Source organism: Limulus polyphemus, unplaced genomic scaffold, assembly GCF_000517525.1.
Source record: "Limulus polyphemus unplaced genomic scaffold, Limulus_polyphemus-2.1.2 Scaffold1013, whole genome shotgun sequence".
Classification (NCBI taxonomy): domain Eukaryota; kingdom Metazoa; phylum Arthropoda; class Merostomata; order Xiphosura; family Limulidae; genus Limulus; species Limulus polyphemus.
The window spans coordinates 77408-98820 of NW_013666623.1; the positions used below are offsets into that span (position 1 = coordinate 77408).

General features: G+C 32.9%; 1 protein-coding gene across 1 annotated transcript in view; it reads right to left on the reverse strand.

Annotated features, from left to right (window-relative positions):
* The window catches only part of LOC106461698 (TBC1 domain family member 19-like), a 67548-nt gene that overhangs the window by 38752 nt on the left and 7383 nt on the right, over positions 1-21413 (reverse strand). The window contains exons 4-6 of the mRNA XM_022388717.1: positions 18972-19035; positions 16855-16948; positions 14720-14780 (exon numbers count right to left, since the gene is read on the reverse strand). Coding sequence (XP_022244425.1) covers positions 14720-14780; positions 16855-16948; positions 18972-19035 — 219 coding nt within the window. The remainder of the gene's footprint in view (positions 1-14719; positions 14781-16854; positions 16949-18971; positions 19036-21413) is intronic.

Below are 21413 nucleotides of genomic sequence, written 5' to 3' on the forward strand. Positions count from 1 at the left end.
CTCTAAGGCAGAAAAAAAAAACAACAACAAAAAAAAAAAAAAATTCGTGCTCAAAACTGATGTGACAGATTCTCCTCGGTGGTTTCATTATATATATATATATATATTTAAATAATAAGCTGTTTCTGTTTTCGTGTCACGATGTCATCAGCGCCCTTTGTGGCGAGCTTGAAAACTAATAGGTCGGAGGTAGCAAAAAGTATTCATTAAAATTCATGGTAAATTTTAATTTTAAAATTATTTAAAATTATTAACAGTGGAAAATGTATTAAATGAGGTTACTTACGTTTTTCATTTCATATAATCTTCCATTCGTTTGAGTTAAATCATGAAATCCTTCCGTCTCTCTTCACTAAAACTGACCCGTTATTATTACGTTCTGAATTAGTGTACGATTCCTTTTTCCTACAGTTTTTTTGTTAAACATTCAACAACGTATCAGTAAGTTATCTTAGAATTCACTTGTTTTGTTGAAATTAGTTCTTAACTTACAAAATAATTTTTATTATTGTAAAAACCAATACATTAAATATGTATGTTTGAAATAGATCCTCCAAATAAGTTCCATTTTTAACGCATACTTAAAAACAACTAATTATATTAATGAAAATATCCTTAATTGCAGCACGAAAATCAAACTGGCAGTTCTGCGTTTCTTCACATACATAACGTTAAACAAAAGTCGAAAAGCTATGTTTCAAAAGTTTTAAACTGTCAATAAATGTTCAAATGGAAGAAAGAATATGGTGTTTAGTCAACAATACATAGCCTTTTCCAAATGCACGTCCAAAGAAAAAAATGAAGGTAAAGATTGTTGATTCACAGTTCCAAAGAACTGATGATATCTTCACTGTCGATGTTTTATATAAATATTATGAAACAAAAATGTGATTTTTCATGGGAATAAAATTGTTGTTAGTTAGTTAGTTTATAGCAATTTTTACAGAGTTTTCTTAACATCCATCATTTCTGACTGGCTATACACTAGCATACCATATTTGTCCCAATGCAATGCGCCCCTCCCTTCCAATTTTGAAAGAGTAAATTGGAAAAAAACTGTCGATGTATCAAACATTTTTGGAAATATTTCACTGAAATTTTCTTACGTGTATATTTTACAAAATTTATTGAAAAAAGTTTATACGTGGTAATACACTAAGCTAATCATTCATCTTCGCATAAATCTTCGTCATCGCAACCATTGCTTCATCCTCTTCTTATTCCCACAGCATGTCATCATCCATTGCGATAGACATTCAACATTTTCTGAAACCTTTAATGATTTTCGGTGGTAGCTTCTAGTAAAATATCAAACAAAACTGAACGTGTGCGAATATAAAGGACAGACAATTTTTCGGGAGGTATTTGGAGGAAAAAAGTGCGCATTATATTCGGTCAAATAAGGTTATACATAAAGAAGATTTTCCCGCTTACTTTTAACGAATTTTAATTTTGATATGATTTATTTTAAATATACCATCCCTGTTTTTTAAGAATGTACTATTTTATACATCTTTTTCAAAATTCAGTTTTGGTGCAAAAAATAATTGTATTTTTCCTTTAAAAGAGGGCGCTCTTAAACAAATGTTAATTGATCTGTTACGTTACAATCGTATGGTACTTGTTTGTTTTCATTATTTAAATACTCAACCATACGTTAATAAAGTTAACACTGATTTTATGTAGATGGCGATGTTATTTCACGAAAACCTGGTAAGTTAGAATTTGTTTCCATATTAATTATGATTTGTTTCATTTTGTTGTAGAAAGCTGAACGAATATTATTATTTCTTTAAATACAGCGTATTTTAACGATTATTTTTTTGTTTAACTTGTTTTGGTTTTTTATCTATATCATTTTAATTTTATGGCTGTTTTTCTTCAGACATTAGTAAAATGAAAACAATAAATTATAGAATTATTAATATTCTAGGGCTTGGCCTAGTTAAGTGAAATTGAAAGTGAAAAAAAATATATATATAAATAAAACTAAAGCAAACTAGAGCTTGAACTTTTGACTACCATAAACTTTCAGTTGCACTAATGTCAATACATTATAATTTGCAGTCGTAACTTTTTATATTATACAAATTTGTTTGTTGAAGTTTAATTCTGTCGTTAGCATAAATTAGGTTGAGTTTTCACTGTTGAGTTAATAAGTTTGAAGAATTTTATAATATGCATTTAAATAATATTTGAATGTAATGATAGGAATATTAATTCTATTATTAAAATCAATAGAATTATAACTTGTAAGTAATTATGTTATAGATTATATCACCTGTAGGAAAGCTACAGTTATTTTAATTGTTATCATTAGTTAGACTCAAATAAATGAATTTCTGATAATGTAAGCCTATACCCCCTAATCTTTCATTGTTTTTGATAATGAAATACTGATGATTGCAGAGGCAATGCTCCCAAGCCTATAGTGAATAAACAATAGCATGGTTAAAACAGGTTAGGTAGTTATTAAGTTAATATTAACTTAGTTTAAATAATTACTAATTTATCTTTTAAAATTTAAGTGTTCGTTAACTGGAACAGATTTATATTTTATAAGTTAAAACTTCGTAATGAAAAAATAAACTCGTAGGAAAGGAAAAAACTTGCAGTTTTTAAGTTTGTGCATTAATGTTACTGTCCATGTTTTGTGGAATTTTAAGATAATATAGAACTAGATGTTTTAACATATAAATATGTAAAAGGTGTTCTTTTTTTCTTATGAACTTATAAATAGTTATTAATGAATATGCTTCCGACCAAAATCACTGTATTTTTTTAAGTTAAAGTTCTCCAATGGTCCAGTTAAATATCTTGTATAGGATATAATGACCATTACTTATAAATAAACCCAGAAAATTGCATTATACTTTATAGGTTTTTATAGTGTATTCTGAGTCTATAGTTTAAAAAAAAATTTATGGAAAAAAATCAAACTGAAGCAAGGTTTGGTTTGGAATTATTCATTTTGCATTATTTTTGGATACATTCAGGTAGTCTGTGAGTGAGAATTCTGAACAGTTGTAGGTAAAATTGTGTTTTTTTTCTAGTTGCTTAATGTAGAAAATGCAAATTCATGTCAAGTTGATTAGAAAAATCACCAATTTTGAATGAGAGATTATAGCGTTAATTTCATCTTGACTAGTTGGTACAACCTGTATGGAAGTTAGACACGAATCGAGCTTTCTGTTTTTTCATCATTAAGAAAGTAAAAACAATACTAATATTGCTAATAAATTTCCTAACTTATTTGAAACAATACATAGCAATATATACTTTTTTTAATTTTACATATTAAAGTGTTAGTGTGTCTGTTTTCAGATATTTCATTCAACTTAGATGTTTGTGACTTTCACTTTGTTTTTAGTATTTGAGTGTCTGTGCTTCCTAGACAGTTATCATAAGCAGTTCTACCGTAAGGTGTTCAGTTGCAGTGCATATTTATTTCAGTTGAAAAAACTTGACCTTAGCAAAATCTACAAAAAAAAGTTAGGAATGGATTTGTGCCTTTAAAAATATTTTGTTAGAATTTAAAAACTCCTGCAGATACCACCCTAACAAAGCCAAAGACAGGCCCCTGATACTTGAGACCCACTAATTTAGTTAATTAAATCATCCCCTCAGTCAGTAAGAATATGAATTTAAATTCAGCTGAGGGATGACCCTGCCAATTTCTTTCATGACCATGCCAAAGCTAGGGATCTGTACTATTTAAAACCTGATAACTTGTTTGATCAGAGTGCCTACCTGTGAGTAGGATAGGACAGAGTTTAACATCAATTTAGCCTTAGTTTTTGCTTCTTGAAAAAAATTTAAAATATTACATCGAACACTTAGCCTCCATTGTACGTTTTATCAATATTCAAAGTACTTAAGAGTTACTGTACCATATTTCAAGTTGAGTAGAATTTGGTGATAATAGTGTATGTAGTATCATAGAAAACATCAAAAATTATTAAATAGGGTAAAAGACAGAACTTGTATATAAATTAAATAAACTGAAAAAATCCACATTGTTCAAAAAGTGCACAGTAATTTATTAAATTGTTGAGTAATTCTACATTGTGTGCCAGTATTTATCTCCTTATGATGGCAGGGTGAAAGACTGCCAAAAACACTTACAGTTGTCCAACAAGCCTGGTGCCATTTTGATAATTTATTGTCCACTGTTGAATATTGGTGTTTCTAGTTTACTTACGAAGTTATTCTTTAAAATGCACTATAAACAATGAAACTCTGATTTTAAGTATTTATATGTTGTTACAAATGTTCTTAAATGTCTGATATTTAATCTAGAATTAAAACTGGAGCAGCTCTTATTAAATTGCTCAGATGGTTTTATTGTGACTGATCAGTTTTTCTATGACAGCACATTTATTAAATTAAGTAATGGTAATTTTTCAAAATATTTTTTCTGCGGTGTTTTAAGAGAAACATTTGAGAAATTGTGGAAGGGTATAGTCAGGTATACTGATTCCGTATGAAACCATCTGGTTACAAGTCTTTCTGTACACTGATTCTCGCTCGTCACTGTTTCAGAAGCATCAAATCAAAGAAAGAGAGAGAAGAATTTATGATAAATGTCAGCTAGCATTGTTTATATGATCAACTTTAGTACTGTTGTACATAAAGTCTACATAATGTTCATACTTATACAACCAACTTTTTGACCCATACAGGAATGAGTGATTGACTTGACATCTAAGTAACTTGTTGATATATGTTAACCATTTGTAGCAGCAGCAAGAAAATGGCAAACTAACTTTATTTTTGTTTATCCAGATGGTGCTGTATTTAAAACATTTAATGACTGATGATATCCGTGTAGTTTATTGCGTGTGAATTTTGTATTTTACTTTTTGATAGTTGTAAATGTATTTACGTGTACAAAAAAATATCAATTTACCAACCACTTTGATTTGAACAAGACAGGAAGTTAGCTGATGAACTTGGAGAATGTTTTTACCTGAAGATTTGCATGTTTTAAAAACAACACAATTCTTAAGCATTGCTGCTTACAAGTATAGATACAAACATGGGTTTGGTAACTTGATTAATACAGTTATGGTTAGTAAGGTTAATTGACTTGAACTATAAAATTTATCTACATAGCTAAAAGTTTATTACTGAGTCAGGCTTTTAAGCTCATTGCATGTGAAACAAGCAGGTTATGCTTTTACACATTTAGACAAGATTGTTAAACTTATAACCACTGCAAGAACTTTTCTAGGTTAACAAACATCCATGTGTAAATGTGGCAGAGACAAAATGTTAAATAATAGTTTTTCAGTATGAAAATCATGTGGATGACAGTTGTTTAGACAAGATTATTAAACTTTTAACCACTGCGAGAACTTTTCTCAGTTAACAAACATCCATGTATGAATGTGGCAGAGACAAAATGTTAAATAATAGTTTTTCAGTATGAAAATCATGTGGATGACAGTTGTTTAGACAAGATTATTAAACTTTTAACCACTGCAAGTACCTTTCTCAGTTAACAAACATCCATGTGTAAATGTGGCAGAGACAAAATGTTAAATAATAGTTTTCAGTTTGAAAATCATGCGGTTGACAGTTCAAAGCTTATAATTATACAAACAGTCATAACAAGTCAAAAAATGTACTTAATCGTAGAATTACTAATAATGTAGCTATTGGTTTTTAAAATATTTTTCAAAAATGTTTTTGTTATGCATCAAACTGACAGGACCCATAACAAAATGAGGCACACAAAATTAACAAAAATATCATCAATATGAAACATGGTTCAACTAATTACCATTAGGCTTGCCTGTGTATTTTCTATAAAAAATAAGTAACTTTACCCAGTTAATTTGGTCTGTTCTTTACACTGAGTGTAGCAACAATAAAAAAACATAAAATTAATTAATATTATGCAATATGTGGACCCACCTGTATTGAATGATTGAAAACAAATCAGTAATTTGAGGCTTTAAAATACACTTCTAAAAGGTAAAAAACAAAAAACAACAACTGTTTTTAATGTATTAAGTATACTTGTACAAAACAATTGATAGCATGAAGTTTCCTAGAAATTGTTTTACGAAAATAATTAATACTGTTTAAATATAAATGCCCATTTTTTACAGGAATGCAAAATAAATCAAGAACAATTGATATGGTTTTGATATATGCATTGAGTATAACTGAATGATTTATATTAAGGTAGGCCTGGCACAGCCAGATGGGTAGGGTGCTCGACCTACAATCTGAGGGTTGTAGGTTCGAATCCCCTTCCCACCAAACATGCTGTCCCTTTCAGTTGTGGGGATGTTATAAGGTTACAGTCAATCCCAGTATTTGTTGGTAAAAAAGTAGCCCAAGAATCGGTGGTGGGTGGTGATAACAAGCTGCCTTCCCTCTAAGTCTTTCACTGTTTAATTAGGGACGGCTAGTTCAGATAGCTCTCATGTAGCTTTGCACGAAATTCAAACAAATCAAAATATACTAAGGTTACCAGTTTCATGTTCACTATTATTATTATTAATACTTTAACATGTATTTTGCATCAGGATATTGTATTCCCAGCTGAGCTACTTATGTATTTTATGATATCTCTAATATATTTGCAAAGTGTAGGCTGTGTGATTCAAGATAATGCACCAGTGACTGTTAAAAGTAGCAAATTTTACCTCGCAAGGTTATTGACAATGAATTGTTTAAAGTGAAGAGAACGTAGGTGTGTCTTCTCACCCAGGATTTTGCTTTTTAACTAGTATATCGTGGCCAGGTGGTTAGGGTGCTTGACTCGCAATCTGAGGGTCGCGGGTTCGAATCCCCGTCCCTCCAAACATGCTCGCCCCTTTTTAGCCGTGGAGAAGTTATAATGTGACGATCAATCCCACTATTCGTTGATAAAAGAGTAGCCCAAGAGTTGGCGGTGGGTGTTGATGACTAGCTGCCCTCCTTCTAATTTTTCACTGCTAAATTTGGGACGGCTAACGCATGTAGCGATTTCAGAACAAAACAAACCATTTAACTCGTATACATCTTCTAATATTGTTCAGTACTTATCATGGTTTCCCTGGCCTTTCTACACTGGTAATAAACCCAGGTGTTGTGGGATTAGAGTCATTTCCATTCCAGTACATGTAACTGTGTTTTATGAAAACTTGAAGTCCACGTTTTTGATGTACTAATACAGTTTTCTCTGTTTCTATCAATCATATATGGATACTACTACAAAACGGAATTTGTACATTTTCTGTATATAATACGAGAATTTTAATGAAACCATCATCATGCACACGATACACCAAAGCTTCCACAGTATATAGTCTATGGTGAGTCGTCCGTACTTCCCTATTCTTAATTTCATTTTCACATTGTTTAATAAAGTTTGTAAAGCTTACCATGCACGCACACCCGTTATTCTCTTAATTTTATTGATTCGCATTTTAGAAACAAACTGATAAAAATATAAAGCAAAGTTTATGTTACGTACAGTTTGCATTACCAATTTAGCCATGAATTTTTTAAGTTTTCTATTATTCTGAATTCCTTAAAGTACAATAGGATTTTGAAAAAAAGGTCTAGGGTTCGAGAAGAGGTATTGCTAAACATTATCCGCACTCTTAACTGTGGACGCGTTATAAAATGGCAAAGCTCTTGTAGCGGCGCGTTCATAGTTAGGGACTACTGTATCTGAGCTCTGGGTGTCTCTTACTTGTTCGTTTAGCCGATGTGTTTAAAAGGTCCATTCAGGTTATCAATAACTATTGTTTGAGCCCAATAACAGTGTTTCAGCTTTCTTTAAATTTTACTATTTAATATATCTTAAATTCACTATTAATAGTTGAAACATCCTAAATTTTGGATTCGTCTGCATATGTGTATCAGATACAAAGTTCGAACTAATTCACACAATACGACATTAGGGTATCAGATACAAAGTTAAAACTAACGCACACAACATCTCGTGACAGTATCAGATACAAAGTTAATACTAACACTCACAACATGTCGTGAGGGTATCAGTTACAAAGTTAATACTAACACACACATGTCGTGAGGGTATCAGATACAAAGCTAACACTAACATAGACATGTCGTGAGGGTATCAGATACAAAGCTAACACTAACATAGACATGTGAGGGTATCAGATACAAAGCTAACACTAACATAGACATGTCGTGAGAATATCAAGTACAAAGTTAATACTAACACACACACACATGTCGTGAGGGTATTAACTTGTACGAACATCTAATAAGATTAACAACCAGGAAAATTAAAGGTGGTTTATTTAAGATAAATCCTAATCTATGAACCCTCGTTTAGCCCAATTAATATAACAGCCTCTGGTCTGAAGTCTAAAGAATAACAAAACAGCAACGGCACGGAATCAAGAGCTGAAAACAGTATAAATTGGGCAGAATGTAGCCTTCCCTCTTCCTCTGGACGAATGGCTAATTTTGATGGGAAATTACTCATATATATTTATTATAAAAACACGAAATTTCAAGTCACGTTTTAGAGTTAATGCTTAAGGGAAGAAAGTATACCTTATCCAGAGTCTCTTTTTGACATGATCCTGTATGGAATGGACAAGACGTTTGTGACGAAAGAGAGTGAGCGAAAGGATGAATTTAAAAGTATCAAGGGAAGACAAAACATCCAGCTCGACTCTGCTCATTTACCTAATGACCAATTAGTTTAACTAAATTATTTTTTAAACTTTGTGAAGAAACATATACTTTAGGATTAAATGTTTCTTGTATAATAATGAGATTACACGATCGTTTACTTACGTAGGCAATGGAACTGCTTAATAATGAGATTACACGATCGTTTACTTACGTAGGTAATGGAACTGCTTATTAATGAGCGAACATTATATTATAATATAAGTTAAAGATCACATCACGTGCACAAAGCACTTTCTGTTCACAAACTAATTTATATATTAAACAGCATATGCTGGGCGTAGCCTAGTATTTAGCGTGTCCTGACTGTGAAGTTCAGGGTTCGCTTTCCATTACCGCAAATGCACGCTCCGCACTTCGGAACCGTGAGTGCGATAAAACAGTGAGGTCAAATCTCATTGTTCAGTCTGACAATAGTGGCCTAAGTGTTGGCGGTGGGTGTTGTTTACTAGCTGCTTTCCATCTATTCTATCAATAAATTATTATGGACGTCTATAAGCAGATAGTCTTTGTGTAGCTTTGTGCCGAAATACAACAATGAAACAGCCTAAGCGTTTTAAGGTATATACGAGCTGTAGCCTCACCATAGGTTACCTGAGAAATTATTAAACACGGCTGATTTTCCTGCAGTATATTTACTGACGGATATTGTTGTTTTAGGAATATTTTCAGTTATGAGAGAGCTAAAATCAGCCCAAGCATTAACATGCATTAGGAGTTGGTTGCCCAGTTTCTAGAAACTGTGACAATTGAGTGGATAAAACCTACGTTTTTCTAAATCAATATGGCGGCATGGCCAGGTGAATAAGACGCTCGACTCGCAATCTGAGGGTCGCGGGTTCGAATCCCCCGTCCCACCAAACATGCTTGCCCTTTCAGCCGTGGGGGCATTATAATGTGACGGTCAATCCCACTATTCGTTGGTAAAAGAGTAGCCCAAGAGTTGGTGGTGGGTGGTGATGACTAGCTGCCTTCCCTCTAGTCTTACACTGCTAAATTAGGGACGGCTAGCGCAGATAGCCCTCGTGTAGCTTTGCGCGAAATGCAAAAACAAACAAACAAACTAAATCAATATGGAGTGAAATTAAATTAATCAACCAATTGTGTTCTTGGTCAAATAAAACATAGTGATTTTAAGTAGAAATTCCAAAACCTCGAGTCCCCAGCTGGGACAGCGGTAAATATGCGGATTTACAACGCTAAAATCAGGGGTTCGATTCCCCTCGGTGGACACAGCAGATAGCCTATGTGGCTTTAGTATAAGAAAAACACACACCCAAAATCTTGAAAAACAGTTTTAAACTTGCATATTTCAGAAAATGTTTGAGCTGTTAATTTCATTTTCTTTCAACATTGTCTGTTATCAAGGCATGTTGAGTATCAAATATGATAAATTAACTGGTGTTTATTTTAATGCCATTTCTAAAATAGTTTACCTTTTGTTTTCTTAATATTATATATATTACGCAATGGAAGATATTGTAGGTATATTTCTCTCACCGCAACAAAAAATCATATTGAAATATTTTTACATACAGTATACTAAGACCTCGCTTGCAAAATATGCACAATAAATATCATTTGGAAGTCTTATCTTTGTTTTTAAGAGCGGGTTCCGATCGTTTTTTTAAGAGGCTATTTTATTGCCATCTGGTGAGCGATAATGATATATGACTTTCTTATAAAATTTAAAATATCAACTATAAAATAAAACTTCACTTTAGCGTAAGTCTTTCTCTAAATATTTTGCTGTAGAATATTTTATTAAAAAACGCATACACTATTAGTTCTATAATCCATAAAATCGTCTGCCACTTTCTTTCTCTGAGGGTCCAGAATATTTTAGCCAGTCTTTCTCAATGGTTTTATCTATAAAAGTATTTTAAACATGTATAAATATCGAACACAAGATACCGAACTAAAACATTCTAGTAGCTTTTATGCCTTTTTAAACAGCATATTGATATAAATATGTCGAAACTTCACAGTTTGCAATAACATATTTCTTTATGTTCACATACTGAGTTTTAAAATGAAAATTTATGCAGAATAAGTTCACGATATGCTATAAATAAGAAACTTATCAAGAAATATTTTGATGATACTGCATTTCAATTTGTTAGTTATAAAACAGTTGCCTAAATCAAATTCATATATCAAAATCAAACATGTCAGGGACCTAAAAGAACTATAATGAGTTGACTTTTAGACAAAACAAAAAAAAAGAAACTTATACCTGTGGAATATCAAAGGCTGAAGCTTCACATTTAGTTTGTTTGTTTGTAGTTAAGTGTAAAGCTAAACAATGGGTTATTTGTGCTGTGTCCACCACGTGTATCGAAACCCGGTTTTTAGCGTTATATATATAAGTCCGCAGACTTTCTGCTGTGCCACTAGAGGGCTTCGCATATAGTAGAATTCCTAGATTTAGTTTTCATATAGGTAGTATTTAGTAAAGAAGGTAAATTAAACTTTCGTCCATAAAATGTTTTGACGAAATCAGTTATTAACACTCAAAGTTTACTGACCTTGAGCTTTAATGGGTCAGAAAATTATAAATATACAAGACTCTTCCCACCTTAAACCGTTTTAGCTGCGGCATAACAACTCAAAGAATTGCTCTGAGTTTTGTTTTGTTTTAGCTTATAACTCCATCATCTCTTGACCGATTTGAAATCTAATTACAGTTTTGGACTCAGAAGGTTTTGATTGATATATGTGACCAGCCCAAAGTCTCATAGATTAATTTACGCTAATCCTGCCATTACGCTGCAGCCATTAAGGATTCCCTCTTGTTAATGCTTGAAATATATTTATTTGTCCAAGCGAGGTGTACTCAATTTATTAGAGATTTGGACTGGATCTCTGTCTGAATAATATTCGTTTCTGAGACACAAAAAAATCGAACCCGCGACCCTCAGATTGCGAGTCAAGCATCCTAATCACCTGGCCATCCCGGGCCCTGAATACACAGAGTTTCTAAAATGTAAAGTTACGTATTTAAGGTAATTAAAACAGTTAAGTGACCTGCGTAAATTACTTATGTAAGAGGGTGGGTACGTAGAGTTCTAAAGGAATCTGATGACCATGTAAGGCGTCTCAATGACTGAGAGTTTAAACCAATTCCACCACAGTGATATCCACCGAACACTTCTAGTTCAAAAGATACTTTGAGCCGAATGGTATGATCAAAAAATGACAAAACGATCGATTTATCTAGTAAAAGACATTACATCTAACCATGCTTTTCAAACCTGGATATCGGGGACAAGTATTAAAACTCAACAAAGTGATGGTAACGGTACTCTTAGTGTCTATAAACAAACGAATAAATTCACATACAAAACCTTAACACTAATACTGCTCGAAGGGGTGACAGATCTATTGCCCAAATACATTTCTTTCCCTTTGCAATGGATAGTACTAGATACGAAGCCCAACACTAAGCCACATCCGACCCTAACAGGAATTATAGAGGGCCGTCACTAGGTCCAATGACAACACTGTATTGGATGAAGTATTTCCCCATCATTATTCAAGTATAGATTGTTTTATGTAAACCTAAACTTTCAAAAATCAAATATGTACTTAAGTAACATTTTGTGTGGGTATCAAACATAAAGTTCCTACTAACTCATACGATATCTCACGTGCTGTCCAATGATTATAGTTCCACAGTGGCACCGCGGCGTGTCAGTGGACTTTCAACGCTAGAAATCGGGTTTCGATTTCCGTGGTGTGTAATCCTAGTCCGGACACCGGGGGAGCATGATTGGTGTGACGGGGATTCGAACCCACGACCTGCAGATTGCGAGTCGAGCGCCCTAACCACTTGGCCATGCCGTCCTGACAAAAAATACTCTGTTGGAAGTAAGATTTAAAAATTTTAAAACCCATACTTTAACACATTTCTGGCAACAGAATTATGCACTGTATTCTAGCTTTGCTTTCGTTGGCATCATAAAATTGCTATAATTATTTCTACTATGTTTTTTTCTATTTAAGTACAACATAGTGACTGTGTTACTTACTTAAAATTAAAATGATAGTTCTTTTTGTAGTAGAACACTGTTTATGATAGCGTCACAACCACCAACATAAAGGCTCCTAAGATACTTTCGCTCAAATTACCAGAAATCGATTTTTTTATAATCTTCAGTAATTAGAAAGTTCTTTTACATGCAAGTTGAGTTAATGAAAATGTTAGAAGATACTTGTAAGCTCGTTTTGCCAATGGCTTGAAGTTTTTCTATATTTAGCATCTTTAATGGTTTCACTTCAAATATCTGTCCTGATTTATGGTCCTCTAAAGAAGACAGCAATGTAATTCATCAGGCTTATAAGAGAAGCTTAAAAAATTGGCGCTTTTTTTTTGCATCAGAGAGCACTAACTTCAGAATGGAGCTATAAAGTTCTTACACCAACGACAAAAAGTCACATAAAGTCAGTTGTTTAGCTCTATGAGACTTTTAATAAATCTCATTGCAACGTAGTTCTTCAAACAGTAGTTTCTTCGTTCGTTTAATCTATCTTTACGAAGTTTGGCCATTCTAGGGTCATCTGACAATTCTAGACTTGGAATATTTCTGGAAATAGTTTTTTAATACATTTAGGGCTGTTTCTATTATCAGTTTTATCAAGAAAGTGTAGAAATGACAATCAGGAGCTTGGTAAACTCAGCGTTACTTTTATTTACTTTATAAACAAAGACTATTTTACATTTGATATAAATCTTTGTTTGTTTTTTTCTAAAAAAGGCGCCACAGAAAAATTAAATTATCAGCAATAATGAAAAACTGTTAGAAATAACTTTTCCCCGACTTCATAGTTTGTTTCTCTAATATATTATCAATGAATATTGAGTAAGGTACTCACAAGAGAGCACTACGCAGTTTAACAGTGATAGATGCAACAAATATATATTGTCCCTTAATCGTTACTGTATTGCCCTTCATTTTTGGAACAATAAAATACTATTTCGTTACACCACTATATTGAATGTTAAGCACTTATATTTGTCTTTGGATAAATATGACGAATTTTCTTCTAATATCGTGTTATCTGACGTTGTAAATCTTAGTGATATACATAAGGAAAGTAGATATCGAGAAACTGAATTTCGAATCCGTATTTCTTGTTAAAGACGATGTTTTTTGCCATTTATGACATGTAAAACATTACTGAGTCTTGAAATGATACGGATTGCTGTTGATTGTTAGACGATAATGTGTAGCGTCCAATATGACGGCGTTGAATAAAACATAAGGTTTCGTGACGTTGCATGCAAGACCTGTATAATAGCGGACATGAATCTGGCCAGTGGAAGCTTTGTTGAATCATTCAGAAAAAGCATTATATTGATCTTGCATGTCAGCTTTACGATCTGTGGCAGTGGTAATACAATGTCTCACATACAAGTTAGTATTAAAAACATTCTGCAAAAATTCAAAGACTTGTCGACTCGGTACCATTGATCAGTGTTATTATTGTTTCATGAATTCCACTCTTTATATATCTTAAAATTATAGAACACTGGTGCTTCACAGAAATATCTTTCGTGGATTCCAGTTGCACTAAAGACATGCCAGCTTCTCTTACTTCGTCAGATACGGATTTTCTAATGAAAGAAGCGATGACCTCTGTTATTGAGTTTACAGTCGTCTTAGAAATTAATGTTACTTATCACGTTCACTAAAGTCTACACGACAAATTGAATAAGTGTTACTTTGAAATTTTGATTGCTTTACAATTTCTTTGTTTTTTGTAATGTGATAGGCGAACCGGCGGTCATTTCTCGGTGGTCCAATTTGCCATTGATTGAAAAGAAAACCACATAAAAAGTGAAAGAAAACGAACGAAATAGGAAGCTTAATGGCATAGATATGTAATAATGGAAATCAATAAAGTTTTTAATATTTTTTGTTGAAATTTTAAGGTCTTAAAACGTCGGGTTAAATTAAGTGTGCTATATTTAAACCATACTAATATTTGTTTACTTGTCACATTCTGAACAAAAGTTATTTTGTAAAAGTATTAAGGTACTTACTAAATTTCGAAGATTATTCACCTTGAGAGGTATTTTAATTTCTCCCCACAAAGTAGCAGCCCTGGTAGAATAGGAAAATGAAAAAACTGGGAGTTACATTTTAAAGCGCCCTTTTATAATAACAAAACATGAGTACATTTTTGTTGAAAACTTATTTGCATGCGAATCAAAATAGAACATTCCAAGAGTACTGAAATAATTGCAGCTAACGAGTTAAACCTAGACATTGAATTTAATAAGACCGTTTACAACAGAGTATATAAAACAATAATATTTTATACTACAGCTTTTATAAATAGTAACGTAAAACATACTACATGATTAAGATAGCTTTCCAGCATTTACATCTTTTTTTTTTAAATCGTTTCTTTTATTTATAAGTGACGTTCATTACATTCTACATTGAATATTTAATTTTTCTCTGTCGTTACAGGAGTCTCACATTCTTCATGCATATGGTTGGTAATTGCTTTAGTGTCCGTACTTCTGTATTTGTATTTATGGTAAAGATACTAAGACTATCTGCCGCTGTCCCTAATTTTGAACTACTGATCGGAGGGGAGGCAGCCAGTCAGTAGCACCCTACAACCACGCTAAGGGATTGATCTTATAATGCTCCGAAATTCAGAGCTTTATTGCAGGGTAAACCAGCGCCCCTTCCTTTTGTAATATTTTCTTAGTATTATATCTACCCTTATGGAAATTAATTGCAAACAACATTCATGTATATTCCTAGATTCTAGCTGTCTGTTAACTATTAACCAAATTCAACAAGTATCTTGAAAATGTCATACTTTTCAAGTTTTCGACAAATCTAGACTATTTCTGTATTTACATTGGCTTGTTGGGCCTTAGTTAACAGGAAAGTGGCCTTTTATGACTATTGGCTCGACGTCTACATGGGAATAAAGATATTTGTATAATTTGGAAGTGTGACAGCATTCTGTTTTCTAAAGTAAATGTATGGCCAGTTATGTCGAAGTTTGTGTTAAAAAAATGTGTCTATTTTGTGTCTTGCACACAGTTAATACTGTGTAGTGTAGTCAGTGTTAGAGGATGACTAAGACCTACAAACAGGTCTCAGCAAGCGAATGCTCTGTGAGTGTACGTAATCCGTAAAAAACAGTGTGCTGCTCCCCTTTCTTTATACTTCACAGCCTTCATTAATTTCACCACCACTCCACCTGACAATCAAACCCTCATGAATCTCCTGTAATTGTGAAGATAATTTGCCCGGGGGGAACTCTAGATCTTAATTTCACACTTCCAAAACGAAAAGTCCAGTGTCGAGAAGTTACTTTTAACAATGGAAAAATCTATGATCATCTACTGTTTTTCTTTTTTGCGAAACACAGTAATACAATTAACATAGCCAGCTGAGGAGTTAAAATGCGGAGCTTTATCACCTTTTATTATTATTGCAATTAGGTCGACAATAAGAAAGGAAAGTTGCTATGGTCTAACTCCATCTTTTAAAACATACTTACTTTAAATGAAAAATAAACCAAATTAATACGTTACCGTCTCGTAGTTAGATAATAAAATTCACCTGTATTTACTTATGAACGTTTTAAGATTCGTGAAAGTGACTTTTTGTGATATTTGATAAATTATTTGTTCATATAAAAATATTAATTGAATTAATGTTAGTTGTTTGTTTTTGGATAACAAAATAATTAATTTACCCACGTTCGATGCTTGTGGAGTGGATGTTCCTGTAAGGAAAAACAAAAACGCAGAACGTTCTGTATCCATAAGCCTAAGTTACTTTTGTTCACTGCTGGAGAGATTGTTGTTTCTGTGATTTGCTAGCTAAGTACAGATATTTTATTTAAAAGCCGCTAGTCTAGCTTACCTTTATTCGCTGCTAGTGTAACTGGTGTTCTTGTAATTAAAAAAAGTGCTGTAAATGTAGCTTACCGAGTTCAATATCTGCAATTAGTGTTCCTTTTGCTGGCCCCCCAGTGGCACAGCGGTATGTCTGCAGACTTACAACGCTAGAAACCGAGTTTCGATACCCGCGGTGGGCAGAGCACAGATAGCCCATTGTGTAGCTCTGTGCTTAATTCCAAACAAACAATCCTTTTACTGATGAAATAGAACCAAATTGGTCTGTAATCACGACTCTAACTTACCCCTGTTCATTGCTGGAGAGATTGGGGTTCCTTAGGTTAACTAAAACGTCCAAAAAATCCTTTGGTGAATAAACAGGACGGAATCGACTCAAATCTAATGTAAGAAAAGTTAAGATCTAGTTAACAGTTCATATTAAATAAGTTAATCGAAACATACCGATTTAGAATAATTAAGTTGAACATGAGTATGATAGATTACTGCAAAATATATATTAAAATATCTGGAATTTAAGACAACTGATAAAGCGACGTTTCTTAAGAAAACTAAATCACTTTTACATTTACATACACTTTCAGCATAGGATTTAGATCATGAAACAATTATAAGTGTATGATATACTTAACTTTTTTTGCAGGTGTTTCTTAAATGGTAAATTATTTAGACTAAGTTTGTAGTTGATATTCGAAAATGAGCTGGTTTAGATTAGATAAAGAAATGTATTTTAAATCGGTTTTTAAAACGATAATCTATTCTGACATATAATGTTTAAAAAAGAGGTTATCGTGAGCTACTTGGTTCTTGGTTTGATACTGGGACATATGTCAAGAGTGGATTCTTTTGCGTGTGATTTTGCAATAAGAATATTACAAATACAATTCACAGAGCAGGCGATCATATAAAATAAGAAATAACTTTGTTAGTTTGCATTCACTGACGTTTAAGAATAGCAAGATATAAATAGGTTTGGTTTTTCTAGAATGTGGTTTAAAAAGAAAATGATTTCAGGTTGAGCTTTGATTTTACTAGGATGTTTTTGTAAAATAAAAGGACATAGTAACTTGGTATCTCTGAAACACGGTCTTCATACAGCAGTATATAGCAGCTTTGGCTTTTCTTGGAAGCGCTTTTAAATAACATGGAATAAGGGGTTTGATTTTTTAGACATAGTTTGAAAATAACACCGTATAACAAATTGCATATTTATCACGCAGGCGCTAGCACTGCCTGTGTAGGGATGGATTGGATTGTTCATCGAAATGGTATTTTTAATGTCTCCTCAATACGTCATCAGAACATTACAATACTATACAGTGTTTCCTTTTATAACAATATCTATGTAATTACTAAGTCCAAGTTAGTGTCTGTAAATATCATAGCAAAAGGTTTGAATTTGTTGTTTCTTCTTTCTTCTGCTTCTTTTTGTTTACATGATAACTCAAAAATCAAAACAATAGTGTCAACCAATTTTACTGAGGTGACATAGTTTCAAACAGAATATCTTCTTTTATAAGTATTGTTAATAACTAGTAGTAATTTAAGAATCATAATTCTAGTGAAAAATAATGTTATCATTACTCATTGAAGTTAGCTTTCTTACAGAAATTTGGTATTTCTTTAAAAAGCTTAAGTGTAGGGTGAAACAGGAATTACCACCCAATAATAGATAAACAATAAATATTACAGTTGGAATTTCATTGTATTTAGAACACTGCATTATAAAACAAGCAAACAAATAAAGAAAAAACTTTTCAATAAAAGGAAGTAAACGTAGGGATGGCTAATATCAATCCTTCAAAAACAATGCAAAGAAGATAGTAGGGATGACATTTGCATCATTCCTACATAATAGCACAGACGAGACTTAGCATATAGCAATGTATATAACTATTCAATCACAATCGAGTTTAATTTATCCTATTTTTTGTCTGTTAACACTCTACTACACTGTGTGCCTGTGCTATTATATAGGGACGATGCAAACGCCATCCCTACCATCTTATTGCATTGTTTTTAAAGGATTGATATTAGCCATCCCTACATTTACTTCCTTTTTTTGAAACGTTTTTCTTTACCTTCGAAGATAATTTATTAGCTTGTTTAACAGATTTATAAAATAAAACTGCCTCGTCAGACAAGGACATTTTAAAGGAAGATTTAGAAAGTGTGGCATGTTACGTAATGTGTTTTGGAAACAGGTTTATTAATATTTACAAAAAATATATGATATCCGATACTGTCATGAGGATTTTGTGGTCTACTCTCGACTGAATATGACATTTGTTTGAGATATTCTTTATTATGCGTTATTGTTGGTAAATGGCGATCATATGCACAAAACTGCTATTCCAGGGACTTTGACTATTCAATGATAACAAATCAGAGTCATTATTCTTACCCATTTCCTCGCTTCCAAGTTCTGTCCATTTAACCTCCATGTCCTTCTGTTCTGACACTGGTCTCTATCAAAAGGATGATTAAAACTAAAGTACAACAAAGTTTCTCTTTAACTGTTCTTAAGTAAGCATCAGAGTACGCTGGTTTAGGAAGTTAACCAACTTTATATCTATCTAGACAGTAATTACAAGTTTTTAAAAAGAGAAGTAGAGGTTAACACTTCATAAAACTTTACGAGCCTTTTTATGTGTTTCTTAAAAGAAAGAATTGGAACAAAGAATTTATGTGTGGTTATTCGAGACGCTGTAAATCCAACCTAACTTTTATTATGCAACTTATAGATGTTGGGTTTTATAAAACTTTTGAGGTAACACAATTTATTGGTCTAGTAAGTTTATTATTAACACACCAAGCCATGTTATTTATCTTTGAACAATTTGTTGTTTTGAGTTTGATTCTAGGAATGAGGTTTTAGCTCAATTTATTATAAACATTCGTAGCAGAAGGATATTAATATACTGGATTTATATCTCTTTTGTGTGTCAAAATAAATAATTTCGTAGCTTTAGGTTTAGCGGCTCGTATTCTTTGCGCATAGATCAACCCATGCTGTGAATACTTTGGAGCAAGAATGAGTAAACCAATTGCAAGAAGCCAATCTGATCAGATGAAATTCCCAGCTCATGACTTTGAGATCTATTTTGAATACTGCATTAGAAAGGTTAGCCAAAATGGATACGTTACAGCTGATTGTCTTTGAACGTTATTATTTCAAAGAGCTAGGTATCATTCTTAGACCTTTCCAAGATGTCATTGACTTAGCTTAAATTGAGAAGTATCCTTTAACTGCATATATAGTCCTTGCAACACGAGGCTAGCTAAGCCTGATTAAAGTCTAAAGTGAAATCTCTTGTCAATTGAAGAAGCTCAAAATGACACTTTAGATGTATTTGAACAGTCGTATGATTAAATGAGAATGACATTAATATTTTAGAATCAATTTTAGACCCACGATTTGAACTTATCTTGTGCCAAAATAAAGAGGGACATCTTCTCAAACAAGCTATACTGGCCAGATATGTTGCTAAATTGTGATTGCCAACCAGTTGCCATGACATAAAGTATCTTTCACACAATCTTCCTATAACAACTCGCCCTTTCAGCCGTAGGGACATTATCATTATATTGTGACGATCAATCCCACTTTTCGTCGGTAAAAGATTAGCCCAAGAGTTGGCGGTGTGTGGTGTTGACTAACTGTCTCCCCTCTAGCCTATCACTTCTAAATAAGGAAATGCTAGCCATATACCCTCAAGTAGCTTTATACGTGAAATTACAAAACAAAGAAATAAACAAATCCTCCAACAAAAATCGAAACAAAAATAAGCGGTATTGCTATAATTCCTGGATACTAAATACAAATCACCAAGTATCTTGTCGGAGCCAATTCGCCTTAATTCTAGCTACCAAGTTCCCTAACACTAACATCTGCCATCTGAGTTGTTGAACGACAAGCGCTTAAAAGTGTTTTCTTAACTCATGACTCAATTGAAGCTAACCCGAAAAGTTTGCGGAATACCTGGCAGTTTAAGTTTTACACCGTAATTAAACTACATTTTGTTGAGGACTTGACTTTAAAATCAGCAATGATAACTTGAAGTCGCTTCAAAGGCAAACACTGAGAATAATGCCCAGCGATAAGAGGAGATCACATCTCATCCTTTGGCATCACTGGGAAAATTTCTCATGTTATCATTGATAACAAATGTTTAAAGTTATCCATTTGCCAGGTTTTTCAACAACTGACAATGGGCTTTCATGAAGCAGTGACTAGAAACTGAAGAAGACGATGATGGTACCGTTCAATCTGTTATTTATGACGACATCCATAAGATGTTCTGTATAGTAAAAGTTGAATACTCTGGTCACACTCTTCAGCTTGTAGAAAAAAAAAGATTTACTAAAGCTTGCCAGTCCCAGAAAGTTCTCGCAAAATGTTTCGGATTCTTTTGTGCATGATCTAATAGAGTTCTCCAGATTCTGTAATTGAGAATGAAACTAGTCTACCTGCGACAAATTTTACGAACACATTATAGAATTTTTGTTGGTGAGGGTCCAAAGGGATATATTTTGTAGTGGTTTTTCTAAAGGTTTCTATTCTGGTATGCTGGGTGACGTCTTTCTTGCTTGCACTTGCAGCTTGAGAAGTTTTGTAGTCACATAAATTCCAAAATACTTTATCTTCAAGTTGGAAGTTTTTTTTAATGTTCCGATATAGCTTTAGTGCAATATACTTACATACTGCCAGAAAGTGCCAGTGGTATTACTTGGCAATTTTAAGTAACTATAAACCGAGGTACTTACGATGGTTTATGTTAAACTATTTGTTGGTAACATAACCATTCATCCCTACAAGAGTCTTTTTATATGTTAGCCCAAGGGC